General features: G+C 47.3%; 1 protein-coding gene across 1 annotated transcript in view; it reads right to left on the reverse strand.

Annotated features, from left to right (window-relative positions):
- Window positions 1-5,582: 5,582 nt before the first annotated feature.
- The window catches only part of Ttll6 (tubulin tyrosine ligase like 6), a 28,206-nt gene continuing 14,514 nt past the window's right edge, over window positions 5,583-19,274 (reverse strand). Inside the window, 5 exon segments of the mRNA XM_028755180.1 lie at window positions 5,583-5,821; window positions 7,740-8,076; window positions 12,568-12,846; window positions 13,908-14,082; window positions 15,072-15,260. Of these exon segments, the coding sequence (XP_028611013.1) occupies window positions 5,583-5,821; window positions 7,740-8,076; window positions 12,568-12,846; window positions 13,908-14,082; window positions 15,072-15,260 (1,219 nt within the window).

Consider the following 19,274-nt stretch of genomic DNA (forward strand, 5'->3'; position numbering starts at 1 on the left):
CCCACCTTATTCCTGAGACAAGGCTCTCACTGAACCAGAAGCTTGCCACCATTTTGGCTTAACTGACTGACCAATCGGCTCTCTGGATCTGCATTCTCCCGCCTACTGAAGTCAGGATTCCAGCCATGAGCAGTCATGCCTGAGATTTTGTAGGGACTTTGATGATTCAAATTCAGGTCTTCATTTCTTGTACAGCAAACATGTCAACATGTCTCCCCAGCCCCTAGGACAGCTTTGAAAGTTCAAATAAACTCTCTTAACCAAATTAACTCACTGAGTCTAAAGAGAAACAGGTACATGAACCGTCCAGGTCTTTTTATGTATGTGACTCTAAGGATTGAACCCAGGGCCTCTTGCATGCGGAGCAGGTGTTCTAACAGAGCCAAGACAACTCCAGCCTTACCCAGAGAATTTTTTACTTTTATGGGTGTTGTTATTTGTATGTGTACCATGTTATGTTCGGTGCCTGAAGAGGCCAGAACAGCTCACTGAATATCCTGGAACTGAATTCACAGATGGTTGTGAACTGCCACCTGGGTGCTGGGAGCCTAATCCAGGCCTTCTGCAAGAGCAGCTAAGTCCTCTCCATCACTGAGCTATCACTCACGTCCCTGCATCTGTGTCTGTGTGAAAACATGTGTGGGTATGTGTGCTACAGCACATATGAGGTCATCAAAGGACAATCCACAGGGGTCAGTTCTCTTCTCCTACCAGATAGACTCAAGGAACTGAACTCAAGGTTCATCCAGCCGGCAGGATGGTCATTTTTAACAACTTGGTCTTTAGGGACATCACTTTTGCACTTGGATCCTCTCAGGTGGTCAGGGTTGCTCTTTTAGGTTTACCACAGACAGGGATGCATCCAGATGCTTTATGAAGCAGATGAGCTGGTTTGTGCTGTTCCCCTTTCTCCTTCCTTCCAAACACCCAGCAGCTGTGTGCCAGCTCTCTGACGTGTTTGTCTCTTGACGCTTCCTTTTTCATCTGCTTCCCTGAAGTACATCTGCCTCTTACAAAGTCCCCACACCCGGTTATCCTTTTTAGGTGTTGTAAGGGGTTGAAGGCAGGACCCTCTGAAGCTCCCAGCATTCTCCCTCCTTAGCCCTCTCCCCTTCCAGTCCACCATGCTTCTCCCATTTCTACAGACTCATCTTACACTGAATAAAATCTCCCTCATTTGAACCCTTCAACGGTCTCCACTCCACTTGGGGTTACACCCTTCCCAGGACAACATTTCAGAGCCACTTCACACTAATTCATCAAGCAAACATTTATTGAATCCGTATTGAAGTCCTTGTTACTTTGGTTTAAAAGCGAGGAGTAAGGGGCTAGAGAGAAGGCTCAGTGGTCATGTGAGCACTGGCTTCTCTTCCAGAGCACCTCGGTTTGATTCCTGGTACCTACGTGGTGGCTCACGATCACCTATAAATTCAGTTCCAGAGGATTCAACGCACATTAACATACATGCAGGTAAAAGATGTAAAGACATCATACAATCCAGGCACACAAACAATTCTCCATCACGAGGGATGAGGATCAAAGGGCCCCGGGGTCCCCAATGCGGTCTCTATTTCTCTGTCTTTCATAGACATCTCCCAGCATTCCTTGCTAATTCAACCAAATTGTGCCAGACCTTATACATTTATTATGTTCAGGGTCTTCACTTTCTCCGAGGCGTCTATGCTGCCGTCCACATCCCATATCAATTGTTTAAAATCCTCTGTTTTGCTTTTTGTTTGTTTCTTAAGACAGGGTTTCTCTGTGTAGCCCTGGCTGTCCTAGAACTCACTCTGTAGATCATCATGCTGGCCTCAAACTCAGGAGACAAGCCTTCCTCTGCTTCCTGAGTGCTGGAATTACAGGCTTCCACTACCACTGCCCTGAGTTTTAAGTCTTCTTTATCCTTTCCCAACACCTTGAATCGAAGTGGACTTGGCTACCAGATGGATGTGAAGGGGCTTCCTTCTTCCTTCCCAGTCACAAGTCCTGGAGCTAATTCAGGCTACATATGTGAACCTGCAGCCTTCTCAGCAGCACTCCACAGGAGTAACGCATTATCTGTCCCCATCTCCCCCTCCCATTAGCATTCAGTAGACAGTTACTTTCTGCTTCCCATGGATGGGCAGGGTCACGGAGACAACCTGAAGTTTCCTCCTCTCATTGGAGAACCCAGCCATCTTGTTTTTTGTTTTGTTTTGCTTTTTTGAGACATGGTTTCTCTGTATAGCCCTGGCTGTCCTAGAACTCATTCTGTAGACCAGGCTGGCCTCGAACTCAGAAATCCGCCTGCCTCTGCCTCCCAAGTGCTGGGATTAAAGGCGTCTGCCACCACCACCGTAAATGTGACTATCTTATTAACAGATTTCAGTACCTTGGATAATTTAGGTCTTCTGCTTGGGAGAATACTGTGGGGTTAAATGCCCCAGACATTGCTGAAGTGGGAAGCCCATTCCATTGGAAATCTACAAACACTGTTTGTGGATTTCGCTCACCTTTAGACCTCACCTGGACCCTCCCCATGCTCCCTCTACAAAGCTTCCTCACCACACTCATCCCTAGAAATCCACCTCCAGAAGACCAAATGAGACAAAGGTCTTGCATCACATTCCTGGAAAAAGCACAGAGTGAACTGGCCGACAGGAGGAGGTGACGTGTGTGTGTGTGTGTGTGTGTGTGTGTGTGTGTGTGTGTGTGTGTGTGTGTGTCTAGCTAGGTACTCTGCTAGCAAAGGGAGAGGTATCACTATGGCCCCCAGACAAGTCATTGCAAGTTCCTGGATCCTAACAAAAAGAGCAGGGCTTCCCAAGAAATATTTCAAAGACTCCTGACACATTTCCATAGGTTAATGAAGGGTACTCAGGGTAACTACCATCCCACCTCCCATTCTGGACCAGGCTCCTTGTTAGTATTGAGCATGGCAATTTATTATCAATGTATACATGAGGGAAGACATATAATTTCTGCAGGTCAATGGAAGAAGCCCCTGCAGACTAGGTACTCTCACATTTCCTGTCTTTGCCAGCAAGACTGAGGGGAAGATAGCAGCAGGAGGCAGTCCGGGTGCTGGGCAGCAGGCCTTTGGGCTGGCTGGAGAGGGAGGTGGTTTCTCTTCTGCTGGTGAATTTGAAACTGTCCTGCTTCTTTCCACCAAGACTCAGAATTCCACCACACTTAGTCCTGACTCTGCCTTCTTTTTCTTTAGAGAGGAGGACAGGGACTGGCATAGGCTTGCAGGTGGAATGAGGATTCTGGACTCCTGGAAATTATAAGTCCTCCCCCTCCCTCCTCCCTCAAGTTGCTTAATCCTGGGAGAGTGTTCTGGATGACAGTGGTCATTGTGTGAGGGACCCAGAGAAGCACAACAGCTAAGGCAATTGAACTTTGCCCTAGGGAAGCAGCACTCAACCCCTGTAAGTCCTGGTCCCCCACACACAGCACTGTGAACTAACAGGGAGAGCACAGAAGAGAAGGCCACTGTCCTTGAAGGTGCCAACAAGACAGTTATCGGACCAGAATTTCTAAATGCAGAAACGAAACTTCCAGTCCATTCTGTAGATGTTGCAGACACTGCAGGAAAAGACAAATCATTTCCTGGAGTAAAAGATAGGAAAGGGAAAATGGCGAAGATCCAGTCTGATTCTAGAAGGGAAAAAAATAGATTTTTCTTAGATTATCTTTTATGAAGTCTTCTGGAATGGTAAAGTCAGTTCGCCCCCTTTAATTTGTTTGTTTGTTTTTTGTTTTGTGATGCTATATGGCCCAAACAGGGCAGGTGCTCTGCCGCTGACCTAAGACCCGGTCCTAAAGTCATCATTTCTACTAGCGTAGGGGAGACTACGCTCAGGAGAGTCACAACCGCGCTCACCAGAAACGCATTTCACCTGTATAACCTTCATCCTCTCACCTAACACCTTACATCCCAGGCATCTGATATGGGTCATTAAAAGTGGATAAGCTAGGGGCTGGAGAGATGGTTCAGCGGTTAAGAGCACTAACTGCTCTTCTAGAGGTCCTGAGTTCAATTCCCAGCAACCACATGGTGGCTCACAGCCATCTGCAATGGGATCTGATACCTTCTTCTGGTGTGTCTGAAGACAGACAGTGTGCTCACATACATAAAACAAATAATCTGAAAAAACAACAACAAAACACTTTTTTAAAAAAAGTGGGTAAGCTGGCTGGATGCAGGTGGTACTGGTTAGAGACCAGTGTACGTAAGAGCCGCAAACGGTCACAGGGCCCCACCCTAACCTGGAATGCCGGAAAATCACTTTCTCCAATGCAGTATCACTGGGTATATCAACAATACTCTAGAGCAGACCCAATGTTCAGGAGTAGTTAGCCAACATAAAACAAATTCAAAGGTATTTTGTGGGCTTTTTGTTTATTTTTGCTTTATTTTGTATGGTTTTGCGCTTTTTTTTTTGTTTTATTTTGGGTTGTTTGTTTTGGTCTTATTGATCTTTTGTTTGTTTTTTGTTTGTTTTTTGTTTTTGTTTTGTTTTTTGAGGCAGGGTTTCTCTGTATAGCCCTGGCTGTCCTGGAACTCACTCTATAGACCAGGCTGGCCTCAAACTCAGAAATCCATCTGCCACTGCCTCCCAACTGCTGGAATTAAAGGTATGCGCCACCACACCCATCAGGCACATTTTGTTTTAAGAGAAGGCAGTGGCAGCACGCCTTTGGACAGTAGTTACTTAACCTTTCTGCCTTGGTTTCCCATTTGAAAAAAGAACACTTGTGAGAGGACAGGAAGAGGTTGGGCAAGCCATTACACATCCTCAAACCATCATCTTTTTTACTCCAAACTGTGGCTCAAGTGACCTCTTCCTTGCCAACCGTATTCTACTGCCACAAGGATCCCAGGAAAGATGGTATATGGACTTGCTATGTGGGAAGCGTATGGGCATTATATTTACTGAACAAAGCCGTCTGCCACACAGCCCCTGTGTCATTTCTCTTACTCAGTTGACATCTACCATGCAAAAGCCCCTTCCTTACACTGGTCCTCTGTATATATTCTGCTGAATATAACTCGTGTGTGTATGTGTGTGTGTGTGTGTGTGTGAGAGACAGAGAGAGAGAGAGAGAGAGAGAGAGAGAGAGAGAGAGAGAGAGAGAGGTTGTAGTCTTCTAACTCTGGAGACAACTTTTGGAATCCATTATTTATCCTGTCACTCCGCCCCTTCACTACAGAGCCAGCCTTTAATGATAGTCACATAGGCCAGAGCCAAGCCTGTACAGCTTAAGACACATGAGCATCAGTCTGTCGATGTGGACAAGGTTCTTTCTGGTTCTGGGATCTATATTTATGACTGTCTCAGCTTTAGCCACAGGCAGAAGGCAAGGGTAGGGTACACCTCGTGATAAAGGTAGTTCAACACCGTAGAAATAGGCCAAGCGAGGGTCTCATTTTGAGAGTCCCAGCTGTTGACTTACCTGTAGGTTTTCATCAATCCATCTATCCTCCTACATACTCAACACTCCAGGAAGAGCAAGAGAGGAACTGACATTGAGGTGACCTATCTGTGGAATAAAGGCGGCACCCACCTGATTCCTCTCACATCCAATCTGACCAGACCTCAGGCAGTGGCAGTGTGCTTCGGGTCCTGTGTGCCAGCGTCCCTTGTTGTAGTGCCCGAATGGCTTCTGCTGGGCCGAGGGTCCAGACGGGCCTGCGTGGCAACTACCAGAAGGTCATTCAGAGATTCAGCACGGCTGTGGGAAGCCTGCAGGACGACGATGGAGGGCACAACCAACTCCTTCTTCCGGCTGGAGCTGCGGCTGTGGTGGCCCCGCTCCTTGGATAAGGATGGGTATTCTGGAAAGGCATTGTCAGTCGGCAAAGGTCCTGGAGACCACGCCCTCCTACTGCTACCCAGGCTCCCACGCCCCCAAACTGGCTAAAGGTCTTGGAATCAAAGTCAGCCATTGCTTCTCTGCTTCACTCAGTTTCTTTGACCTCCCGAGGTTGGCACAGACCATGGGGCACATATGAACAAGAACTTGGTACGTTAAGTGCCAGTCCTCTGGTGACACCTGCTCAGTGGGGATGGAGACTCTCTAAGAGCACGGCCCCGGCTCCATCATCGGATAGAGAAGAGGATCTAACTAACCCTTCTGACCTGGGAATCCTAAAACCTTGGGGTCTGTTTCAACCAGTTCTCTTTAATCCTGTATGATTTGAATCTTCTTGTCACTATTAATTTTGTATTTTGGGGTTTTTTTTGGGGGGGAGATGCAACTTTTTTTTTTAAATCAGTGTTTCACCTGTATATCTGTCTGTGTACCACATGTATGCCTGATGCCCATGGAGGCCAGAAAAGGGCATGGAATTGCCTGGAATTGGAGTTACAGAGAGTTGTGAGCAGCCATGTGGGTGCTGAGAATTGAACCTGGGTCAAAAACAGCCAGTGCTGCCGGGCAGTGGTGGCGCACGCCTTTAATCCCAGCACTTGGGAGGCAGAGGCAGGTGGATCTCTGAGTTCGAGGCCAGCCTGGACTACAGAGTGAGTTCCAGGACAGCCAGGACTATACAGAGAAACCCTGTCTCAAACCCCCCCCCCCCCCAAAAAAAACCCAAAAACCAAAAACCAAAAACCAGCCAGTACTCTTAATTACTGAACCCTCTCTCCAAACTCCTAGTTTTTCTAATGTAAACAATTTGATTGTTATTGTGTATGTGTGTGTTTGCCTGTGTGTGTGGGGGTGGAGGTCAAAAAACAGTTTCATGGACTCAATTCTTCCCACTCACCTTTACAGGGGTCCCAGTGATCAAAGTCAGGACATCAGGGTTATGTGGCAATCACCCTTTTATCCACTGAGCCATGTTACCAGCCCTGATCATTTTTATTTATTCATATTTTTAAGCATTTTATTTGTTGGGGCTAAAGAGATAGCTCAACAGTTAAGACACTGGCTGTTCTTCCAGAGAACCTAGGTTCAAATCCCAGCACCCATGGTGAGGCTTACAATTGTCCGTAACTCCAATCCCAGGGAATCCTGCAAGGGCATCAGGTATGCATATGGTATACAGACATGTATGCAGACAAAAGACTCATATACATAAAATTATTTATTTATGTGTGTATGTATGTATGTATGTATGTATGTATTTTTGAGAAAGTGTCTTGCTGTGTCACTCAGGCTAGCTGCACACTCACAACCCTCTTGTCTCAACCTCCTGATTGCTGAGACTGCAGGCATGCACCCTAACGGTTTGGAAGTTGAATTGTCTCCCAAAGGCCTGAAGTTAAAGTTTGTCACCTAGCCGGGCAGTGGTGGCGCATGCCTTTAATCCCAGCACTTGGGAGGCAGAGGCAGGCGGATCTCTGAGTTCGAGAGTTCGAGGCTAGCCTGGTCTACAGAGTGAGTTCCAGGACAGCCAGGGCTACACAGAGAAACCCTGTCTTGAAAAACAAAAAAACAAAAACAAAAAAAAAAAACAAAGTTTGTCACCTGATGCTCCTGAGAAGATATGGAGCCTATGGTGGCTAGCCACAAAACGAGTGAGTTTGACTCACCCTAGCCTCTCCACCATTGCTGTGAAGGCACGCTCCCATCAAAGACCTAAAACACTGGGGGTCTGCCTGGTCATCCACCAAGCCTCTGAAAGCCATGAGCCTAAAACCAGCGTATTCTCTTTAGAAGTTAACAACATGAGTCATTTTGTCTTGGTAAGAGAAAGCTGACTCCAGTGCCTAAGCTCTTGGTACAGCCCAGCCTACGCCCGTACTCACGTGACTTGGGAGTTGGGAACAAGGGGCGTTTCTTCTTCATTTGAACCTTCTGCAGTATCTCTGACATCAGATACTGCTTCTTAATGTCATTCTTCATCGAGGTACAGTTCAGGTCCAACTGCCTGGATTTGGAAAACATGAGAGGCTTGGATTTCTTCTCCTGGATCGGCTTGTGGGAGGCCTTCTGATGCTTGCGGCTATAGGAGACCATGCGGATACTCTCACTCTCGGGGCTGCTGCACTCAGGGCTGGTGGAGAGGCTCATGCTTGCCAGGGATTCTAGAGAGGTTGAGATGGGGACTGTGGCATCTGGGGAAGTTTCTGCAGATGTTATGGTCTGAAAAAGAAAACAGCCTGAAATGAGACTGTGGGAGGCAGAGGGATCCTTCCTTGCTCCTGAAGGAAACACCAGAAATGATCACAGTGGTGAATTAAGAGCTGCTCTCCAGCCGGGCGGTGGTGGCGCACGCCTTTAATCCCAGCACTTGGGAGGCAGAGGCAGGCGGATTTCTGAGTTTGAGGCCAGCCTGGTCTACAGAGTGAGTTCCGGGACAGCCAGGGCTGCACAGAGAAACCCTGTCTCGAAAAAAAAAAAAAAAAGAGCTGCTCTCGGGGGCTGGAGAAGGGGCTCTAGTTCCCAATAACCTCTTCTGGTCTCTATAAATACCTCACACTCATGGTGTACATGTACACACACACACATGATTTTTTTATTTATCTTATTGATTTGTTTGCCTTTGTTGTTTTGAGACACCGTTTTACTGTATAAACCTGGCTGTCCTAGAACTCTGTAGACCAGGAGAGCCTCAAACTCACAGAGATGTGCCTGCCTCTGCCTCCTGAGTGCCAAGATTAAAAGGTGTGTGCCACTACTGTCCAGTGCATAAGATTTTTTTAAAAAATTAATCTTATTAAATCTTATTTTTAAAAAGACAGATGGATCTCTGTGAATTCAAGGCAATTCTGGTCTACATAGTGATTTCTAGGCCACTCAGGGCTATATAGTGAGACCCCATCAAAAACAATTAAAAAAAAAACATTAAAATCAAATCCCTTAAATAGGCAGACAGAGAAAAAGAATATGCCTTAGGGCTTCATGACTTTGGTTTTGACGGTGACTGTTGGGCACAGCAAGAAAAGCAGAAGTAGATAAGGAAGACTTCATCAAACTCAGCCCCTCACAGTGATAGCAACAATAAGGAGAGCGAAGTTTACCTACAAGGTGGAGACATGGTCTGCAACTCCTATATCTGATAAGTCTTTTTTACTAGGCTCTGGCTGCAGTAAACAAACACCTTTGAGAGCCATTCAGATGACTCTGCAGCAGGCTGGAGAGATGGGTCAGCCATGGAAGAGGTTCCAGGTTCCACAAGACTGGGTTCAATTCCCAGGACCCACGTGGCAGCTCGCAGCCCTGGGGGACCTAACACCTGCACACAGACATACATGCAGGCAAAACACCAATGCATATAAAATAAAATAATTAAAAAGGAAAAAAAAATGGCTGTGTGGGTAAAGGTGCCTGCTGCCAAACCTGAACTCCGGGCATTCAATGCCCAGGCCCCACGTGGTGGAGGAAGGGAACTGCCTTCTGCAAAACAACTTTGAGGTTTTTTTTTGGTTTTTTTGTTTTTTTTTTTTTCGAGACTGGGTTTCTCTGTGTAGCCCTGGCTGTCCTGGAACTCACTCTGTAGACCAGGCTGGCCTCAAACTCAGAAATCCGCCTGCCTCTGCCTCCCAAGTGCTGGGATTAAAGGCATGCACCACAACTACCTGGCACCTTTGAGTGGTTTATAAACAGAAGAAACTTTTTTTTTTTTTCAGAATATTGGAGGCTGAGAAGATCAAGATCAAGATACTAGCTGGGTTTGCTTTTTTTTTTCCTTTTAAAACTTTTTTTTTTTTAAATTCGTGGTGATGGGGATCGAACCCACAGCCTAGTACATTCAAGGCTAGCAATCTACATCTGAGCTACGTCCCCTAGCCTGATTTTATGTCTTTGAAACCTAATTCTTCATAAACAGTCAATTTCTGTACCCTCACATGGAGGAAAGAGCTAGTAGCTCTTCCAAGCTATTTTTGCTTTGCTTTTCTTTCTTTCTTTCTTTCTTTCTTTCTTTCTTTCTTTCTTTCTTTCTTTCTTTCTTTTTTTTTCCATAGGGTCTCACTATGTAGCCCTGGCTGGCCTGGAGCCTGGAGCTTGCTATGCAGTCCAGGCTGTTCTCAGACTCACAGAGATTCACCTGCCTCTTCCTAGTGAGTGTTGGAATTAATGGTGTGCTCCACTACACTGCTCTGAAGTTTTTGTATGCTAATGGAGCAATGCTTGTGTCAACTTAGAGTCAACTTTTATGTTTGTTTGTTTAAGACAGGGTCCCTCTATATATCCCTGGATATCCTGGAGCTATGTATACCAGCCTGAATTCAGAGATCCACCTGCCTTTGCCCCTCCAAGTGCTGAGATTAAAGGCATGGTTCTCCACACCTGGCCCAGAGTCAGTTTTTGTTGTTGTTGTTTTGTTTTGTTTTGTTTTGTTTTGTTTTTGTTTTTTTGGCTTTGTTTTGTTTTTTCAAATAAAAACTAAACATTTGACTGCTGAATAAACTCTCTAAATATTTCATTGTTGCTGTTTCTTTATCTTGGTTCTGGAGTGAAAGAGCTGTAAATGTTGTCATTTGGTACCTAAAGAGGACTGGTCCAAGCACACCTTACCTCAAGTATACCGAAATCCAAGGGCTATCGGGGTCCTTTCTATAAAATGTAGTACTTGTGCGTCACCTACGAATCTCATCCAGATAGTTCTCTGTCATCTGTTTAAGTTTTGAGACAATGTCTTGTGGATCCTAGGCTGACCTCCAAGTAGCCAACTATGACCTTGAACCATGGATCTTCCTACCTCCTCTCGAGTGCTGGGATCACGGGTGTGTAGCACCACAGCTGCCTCTCATACACTAAATCACCTCTAGCTGGAAGTATAGTATAATGCCTAACACAATGGAAATGCTACATAAATCCCCGTTACACTGTATTGTTTAGGGAATGATTTCATGGAAAATGCCTGCCTGCCGACGCTAGGCAAGGTGGTGCATAGTTACACTCTATAATGGCGTCCAGGATGCAGAAAAAGGAGGTGCCTGAGAGGCTAACCTGAGTTACACACCAAAACTGAGGCCAGCCAGAGCCACAGAAAGACCCTGTCTCAAAAGCAAAAGCTTGGAATTATGTGCATGTGTATTTCACCAGGATCTCTCTGGGTAGCCCTGGCTATCCTGGAACTCGCTCTGTAGACCAAGCTGTCCTCACACTCAGAAATCCACCTGCCTCTGCCTCCCTGAGTACTGGGATTAAAAGCTCTCAGAATCAAGGGTGTGGGGTGTATGTATAGCTCAGTGATAGAGCACTTGCCTGGCATGCTCAAGGCCTTGGGCTTAGTCCTCAGCAGTGCAAGAAATAAAGACCTGTGCTAGAGAGATGTGATTCAGGTGTTAGAGTGCTTGTCTCCCTAGCAGGAGGACCAGAGATTGATCCTCAGAACTCAGGGTTGGTTTGTTTTAGAAGCTTAGACTTGTAATCCTAGCAGGGGACACAGAGACAGAAGGGTTCAGGAGCATATGGACTAGCTAGCCTAGCCTACTTGGTGAGTTCCAAACCAGTGAGTTCCTGTCTCAAGAAACAAAGTGGATGGTATGTGATGACTGACACCTAAGGTTGTCACATACAGAGATAGGCACATGCACACAAACACCCACATGCACAAATGCATTAAAAAAAGAAAACGTAAATGTTTAGTAAAGATGTTATTTTTTTAAAAACACTTTTTGATCTGTAGATTTTTGAACTTGTGACTACAGAAGCACATGATAGGAAGACTTTCTATCTGATTCTGTGTTTGTGGATTTATTATATACACAGATGGGTTAGACTGGGGGATGGGGAGATGACTCTGCAGTTGAGAGCGTTGGCTGTTTTCACAGAAGACCCAGGTTCAGTTCCTAGCACCCACATGGTGGCTCACAACTGCCTGTAACTCCAGTTTCAGGAGATCTGATGGCCTCTTCCGACCTGCTGGCCCTGCATTCAAGTGGTACACACACACACACACACACACACACACACACACACAATAAATAAATAAAATAAATATTTACAATGGACTAGGTTAGCCCTCAATTCTGGAGCTTAAGTGACCCTACTGCTTCAGCAGCCTTCCAGAGAACTGAAACCATAGGTCTGCCTCTCCTCACCTGCCTCGTCAAAATAAGTTTATCATTAGGTGTGCTGGCATGTCTTTAATCCCAGCACTCAGGAGGCAGAGGCACAGAGATTTCTAGAATTTGTGATGACCCTGCCTCAAAACAAACACACAAATAAAAACAAGGCCCCGTGACAACATAGGCAGTCAATGTTGACATTGATCAACTCTTGCCAGCAGCCATCAGACTATGATGAAGCAAAAAAAAGGCTTTCCTCTCCAGAGGCTTCAGAGGAAGCCCGGCCCTGCCCACACGGGAGGTTCTAGAACCGTAAGAGGACACATGGTTCTGTCTGAAGCATCTAGATTTGAGACAGTGCACTGGAGGAGATTAGCGGGTGTGAACAGCGACCCGCCTGCCTGTGAAAAGGTGCTGTGGGAGAGGTCCCCTCAATCCATCCCTGGCCGACCCTCCCAGCTGGTGTGCCGTTCCACTGTCTGAGCTCCACAAGGGGGAAACTGAGGTTCAAGCCGCAGTGGTGGGTACTCGAAGAGCTACAAGTTAGGGACAGAAAAAGGGACGAGGAAGCACGACTCTCCCCCCACCCACTCACAGAACACGGCCCTCTACATACCTGGGCACTGCTGACTATGTTCACCAAAAAAGCCGACTTGACTTCCTTGACTTTGGAACTGGGCATATGGAACTCTGGCTCGGAGCAGCTGGGGTTTGGACTCCTGAGGTCAGGGACAGAATTGTAGTTCCTCGCCGACACGGGCTTGCAGGGCGTGAGGATGGCCTCCTTCTTGGAGTCCTTCTGGTCGAGGCTGCCGGCAGTTTCATTTTTCTTTAAGCCTCTGATGTTCAATAGCAAGTCAGATGTGCAGGATACTAAGGTCACTGGATGGAAGGACTGGGAAGGAGGAAAGCAAACACGCAGCCCATGGGGAACGGGGGTCCTGTCCCCATCAGATCCATCCGCACCCCAAGGAAGGTGCAAAAGAGGCGAGGAGAAAGCAAACAGGAGACACCAAAGACTTTCTAATCTGGAGCTCTTAGCCTGGGTTCTGGAACCCTTAAAAGCTCATGGCTGGATTATGAGAGGGAATCTGTTAGGCACTTGAAACTCAGATTACAAACAGCACAGGGCATACTTGATGGCAAAGAATTCCATAATTTTCATCAGACTCCTAAAGATTCTGTGATGCCCTTCCCCCCACCCCCCAACAAAGTTGAAAATAGTCTCCAACCCAGCTCTAGCCCTTCCAGGTGAAGTCTTCAAGACTGAGGAGATTATCAGGGATGGTAGCTCACTCCTGTGATCCCAGCACGCCTGCAGGAGGATAGCCATGAGTTATAGGATAGTACAGTCTACATAGTGAATTCCAGGCCAGCCAGCATGGGTTCCACAGTGAGAGTGAGATACTTTAAAAATAAATAAATAAAAGCTTGGAGGGAAGCTGTCACTGATGTAGAAGAGAACAGGAGGCTGGAGACGGAGAAACCAAAGACTCAGATCCCAGGACAGTGAGGCAGCTCGCCAGGGGCTGGGCTGCCCTGTGCAGAAAGCATGTCAAAAGGACCCTGCCCTGCTTAGTCATCCCCATGGAGTGTCCTGAGGGTCATGTCTCTCAAAAGTCCTTCTGGGGAGCCTGACAGAGGGGGCATTCCCACCCAGGTTGGACATGAGGGCATCGAGTATACACAACTGTGGGGCACACTCCCTACATGGACTCACACTCAGTCTCTAGCACAGTCAGACCAGTGTGAGCATCCTCTAACACCAGGATGGAGGGATCGTCTAACGGATGCCAGGCTCTGAGCGCCTTCTAACCCCTTCCTGTAGTTCAGCCTTTTGCGAGCCCATCAGTGTGTCTGTGCTCGGAGCAGAGGTCTCCGTGGAACCCTCCCACGGATCGGCCCAAGCCTGGGCAAGGTGCTGGTTATACACACGCCCCCCTCATGGGAGTTTACTTGTTTGGGGGGACAGGTGGCCGTCTTGCACTTCAGCTGCTGTCTCTGTCGCTGGAGCCGCACGATTTTGTCTCTTGCCTGCTCACCCGCAGACTCGCCCTGCATCTCTTCCTTCCTCTCTTTTTTTAGGAAGATTTTTTTTTCCTGTTTCTGCCTCAGCTCCTGGATCAGCTGCCTGTCAATTGAAGAACAGGTGAGTGTCGTGGGTGAGGGAGCAGGCACTCTTCTTAGGGGACAGATAAGATAGAACAGAGAGGAGGCTGGAGAGATGTCTCAGTGGTTAAGAGCACTGGTCTTCCATGGGACCCTGCATCCACATGGCAGCTCACAACTCTCTGTTGTGAGGGGATGCATTCTTCTGGACTCTGCAGGCACTGCATGCATAGACATATAAGCGGGCAAAACACCTATACATGTAAAATAAACAGTAAAAAGACGGTCTGGAGGGTGGAGTATCTGCACACAAGCGACTGAAGGCCAAGGAGCTGAGTAGATAAGAGAGCGCCATCTTTCCAGCCATCCCCAGTCTGGGGAATAGTGTGCTTCCAAGGAAGGGCTACTTCTCATGCCACTGTACCCCCATCCCTCCCCGTTCCCTGGAAAGAGGGGTTGGGTAGGGGGCTAAAGCTAGGGGCTCCCATGTTGGGCCAATTCATTTGCTGGGCTCTCTGGCTAGTGAACCCTGGGACTGGACCGAGGGCAGTGTACCAGATGAAATCCCTTGGTCTCCGGAGACAGGAGACAGGGTAGTTCTAAGTCCTTCAGTGTCATCCTGATATCTGACCATCTCTATGCTCTGCCTGTGCCTCTTATAACTGAGGTGCTTGGTAAGGACTCGACTTAATTGGCTGGCTCTCTTCAAGACCTTAGATACCATAAAGCCTGGATTCATAACACACTTTTGAGGCAGTGGTGGGCTGGGGGCATTTGTCTCAAGGATGAATATATAAACAGAAGGTCATCTATTTAGTGACTCGCTGTGCTATGAAATCTCCCAGTTCCTGGTCCTTGTAAGACCCGGACCAGATGTCCTTCTTTCAGCTGCAAGGTTGGGAACTGGGACACAGAAGTTCTCCCTGCTACCTTGGACCACCCATGGGAGCAGATTCAAGCACAGTTACCAGAACACCCTGTCCACCTCAGCCCTAGAGAAAGCCTTCTTACCGTGCATACAGCTCCCGGGCTCTGGAAGCAACAGTGTTCTGGAAGAGGGAGCTATTGTCCTGGAAAAACTTGTCATACTTCTCCAAATTCAGGCCAGGGTAGATGAGCCGGAAGCCGCCACAGTTTTTCTTCTCATATTCCTCTGTTTTCTGTAACCTCACTGCCTGGAAACCCTTGACTTCCTCCATCCTGTGGGGAAATCAGAATATAGGACTACAGTTACTGTTTCTTGGAAGGGACACGTCCGAGCTGGGTGTCATCGAGGGCCCTGCACATAATAGTGGTTGATAAGTGTTTGTTAAAAATAAAAGCAAGAATGTTTCTAAAAGGAGATTCTAGCATTCCCGGGACAGTCAGTGTCACAATGCTCAAAGGAACTGGATACAAGGGCCTGACAGCTCAACCAAATTCCCTCCCTTAATGAGTAAAACCCATTTCCCCCTCGGCTTAGTCTGACTGGACAGACTGTCGCCTTCCCATTCATTGTCCTTATTACCCTTCTCTGGAGAAAAGAAGCTCGTATTTTGCTACATTTGAAGGCTTCTTGGATGGACTAAATGAGCCTTTATGAGCCTTGGTGACCTCACTCATCCCCCAGGAGGAAGAGATCAGGTAGGGCAGCAAGATAAGCTTCCTATACGGCAGAGACACCAAGAGCCACTGAGCTATATCACACAAGGGAGGACTTTGGTGTGACAGCTAAGGTGTAAGAGACAGCAGCACAGCACAGCACAAGGCTTTCTGGAGTCCCAGGCAGCAGGCAGCCCCAGCTCTAGAGTTCAAAGCCATCACCAGATGGTCGAGCTTCTCCATATCAGTTTCCTGTCTGGAATCCTGGTATCCTTGGCTCCTAGGACAGGACCAACCGCACTAGGCACACAGAGTAGGCATGACATGAGGAAGTGCCAGGGAAACAAGGTATCATTGAGCATGCCTGTGGTGTGTTGCCCTAGGATCTCATAAGGCTTAGTGGGATCTGAAAAGCAACAAGGCACCACCTGGATCAGGCTCAGGGTCTCCTGACAGCAGAACCACTCTGCAGAAGCAAGACCCAGTTCTAGGGCAAATGATGGAGAGGGGTGTGTGTCAGCATAGAACAAGGCAGAGGTGACAAAGCTTCTGCTTGTTCATCTGTGGTTTTTGGAGACGGGGTTTCTCTGTGTAGCCTTGGCTGTCCTGGAACTCACTCTGTAGACCAGGCTGGCCTCAAATTCAGAGAGATTCTCCTGCCTCTGCCTCCCAGGTGCTGGGATTAAAGGCGTGAGCCACAACTGCTCCCACACACACACACACACACACACACACTGCTTTTGTTTCTTAGACTGGGAACTTCTAAATCCTCATGGGATATTAATCTATTTATTTCATATAATTATATGTATCCATCTTAATCTCTAGTGTCCAGGAACAAAGAAACAGTCTTAGTAAAATTGTTCAAGTTGCTAACTTCTTGTTACAGGATATGTGATCACACTGTGAACCCTAAGATTGTGTTATTTACTGAAAATACCCATTTCTAGTTGTGGTGTGGCTCAGCCCTTAGCACACACCTTTAATCCCTCTGACTGGAATACAGACACACCCTTAATCCTCACCTTTAATCCCAAACAATGAAGGGAACGTTAGTTTGTAGAAGGAAGCACCTATGTTTGAAACTGATGTTTGGGGAACGGGGATGGGGACAGGAATAGTAGGTGCAGGGTCAGGTGTGTGGAAGGACAGGAGAGCTGGCTCGATGGCCATGACAATGAATGGAGATCTGCAACTGATGGGGGTGAGACAGTAGGGGGTATCTCCAGGATGAGACAGAGACCTGGGATAAGAGAGGTACCCGAGAATCAACGGGGGTGACCTTAGCTGTGACTCACAATACTGGAGCTATAGAACCTGAAAAGGCCACCTCCTGTAGCCCGGCAGGAACCCAAGTGGACTGACAGAGACACCAACCCAACTCAAAAATTTTCAACCCAAAATTTATCCTGTCTACAAGAAATGTAGGCCCAGGGGAGGGAGAAAGGTTGAGGGAATGGCCAACCAATTACCAGGCCAACTTGAGACCCATGCCATGGTCAAGCACCAATCCCTGACACTATTCATGCTTGCGGACAGAAGCATGTTGTTCTCTGAGAGACCCCACCCAGTAGCTGACTCAAACAGATACAGACACTCACAGCCAAACAGTGGATGGAGCTTGGGGACTCTTATGGAAGGAAAGGGGGAAGGATTGTGGGTCCTAAAGAAGATAGGAACTCCACAGGAAAACCAACAGAGTCAACCAACCTGGACTCTTGGGGCTCTCAGAGTCTGAACCACCAACCAAAGAACATACACCCTAGGCCTCCCTGCACACATGTAGCAGATGTGCAGCTTGGTCCTCATGTGGGTCCCAAACAACTGGAAGGGGGACTATTCCAAAAACTGTTGACTGTACATGGGATATGTTCTTCTAACTGGGCTGCCTTGTCTGGCCTCAGTGGGAAAGGAAGTACCTATCTTTGCAGAGACTTGCAATGCTAGGGTGGGGGAATACCGAAGGAGCCCCCACCTGTTCAGAGGAGAAGGGGAGGGGAGACGGGGGAAGTATTGTGGAAGGGGTAACCAGAAGTGGGGAAGTGAGAGGGATGTAAAGAGAATAAGTAAAACATACAATTAAACTAAAAAAAAGAAGAAGAAGAAAGAAAGAAAGTGAAGTCTAACTGAGTGACAAAGTGGCGAATTAGAGAAAGATTTGACAGAATAGGATCTGCCAAACTCTCACAAGGAGAGGAAAGGGGAGCTACTTAAGAGAGAACAGCACAGGGGCTGGAGAGATGGCTCAGTAGTTAAGAGCACTGACTGCTTTTCCAGAGGTCCTGAGTTTTTTTTTGTTGTTGTTGTTGTTGTTGTTGTTGTTGTTGTTTTGTTTTGGTTTGGTTTTGGTTTTTCGAGACAGGGTTTCTCTGTGTAGCCCTGGCTGTCCTGGAACTCACTCTGCAGACCAGGCTGGCCTCGAACTCAGAAATCCGCCTGTCTCTGCCTCCCAAGTGCTGGTATTAAAGGCGTGCGCCACCACCGCCAGGCTGAGGTCCTGAGTTCAAATCCCAGCAACCACATGGTGGCTCACAACCATCCATAATGAGATCCGATGCCCTCTTCTGGTGTGTCTGAAGATAGCTACAGTATACTCATAAATAAAATAAATAAATCTTTAAGAGAGAGAGAGAGAGAGAGAGAGAGAGAGAAGAGAGAGAGAGAACAGCACAGTGGAAGGAGGGAGGCAGTTTTACCAGGACAGTTTCACAGAGACAGGTTGAAGAAAGAATAAGCTAGACACAGGTGAAGACAGACTGAATCAGAGAAGGAGAAGGAGCCAGAAGATTAGAAGAGATTGCAGAGTTAGTTTGAGGTCAGCAGAGCAATTCAGGCGCAGCTGAGAGAAGCCAGACTGAATCAGTCAGCTTGGAGAGGAGTTAGAGCCAGAACAGCGGGTTTGACCATCCAGAGTTCAGAAAGAGCTAGAAATAGCAAGTTTATTCAGCGGTGTCAGAGGCTGAAAACATTCCAGGCCTAGATCAGACTGTATGGAGGCTAAAAGCTTCCAGGGCCTAGGTTAGCAGCTAGAGGCAGCAAGACTGCAAGGTTACAATTAAAGCAGGAAAATAAAAGATACTGTTACAAATGCTCCACCACAAAGGAACCTTCTACACAGGATTATTATTTGTTAGCAATGATCCACTCTGGTGGGCATAGTGATGTGCATCTGGAATCCCAGCACTTCCAAGATTACGCAGCCTGAGTGTTGCAAGTTCTATGGGAACCTGAGGTACACTAGATGCTATCTCAAAAACAAAACAAAACAAACAACAACAACAAAATCCCAAGAAGAACAAACAAAAGAATGCATCAAAGCAAGCAAACAAACAAAAAAGATAAAAAGCAAGGGCTGGAGGCTGGAGAGATGGTACAAGAGCCTGAGGACCTCTGTCAGATCCCAGTATTCTAAAAAGCTGGGTGTGGCCCTGCATGTCTACGCATGTGTGCACATCAGCCTGTAAGCCTGATGCTGGACAATAGTCTAGCTCCAGAGTCAGTGAGGCCAAAAAAGAAAAAAAGAAAAAAAAAAGCCAGGTGGTAGTGGTGCACGCCTTTAATCCCAGCACTTGGGAGGCAGAGACAGGTGGATTTCTGAGTTCGAGGCCAGCCTGGTCTACAGAGTGAGTTCCG

Source organism: Grammomys surdaster, unplaced genomic scaffold, assembly GCF_004785775.1.
Source record: "Grammomys surdaster isolate TR1022 unplaced genomic scaffold, NIH_TR_1.0 126048, whole genome shotgun sequence".
Taxonomy (NCBI): Eukaryota; Metazoa; Chordata; class Mammalia; order Rodentia; family Muridae; genus Grammomys; species Grammomys surdaster.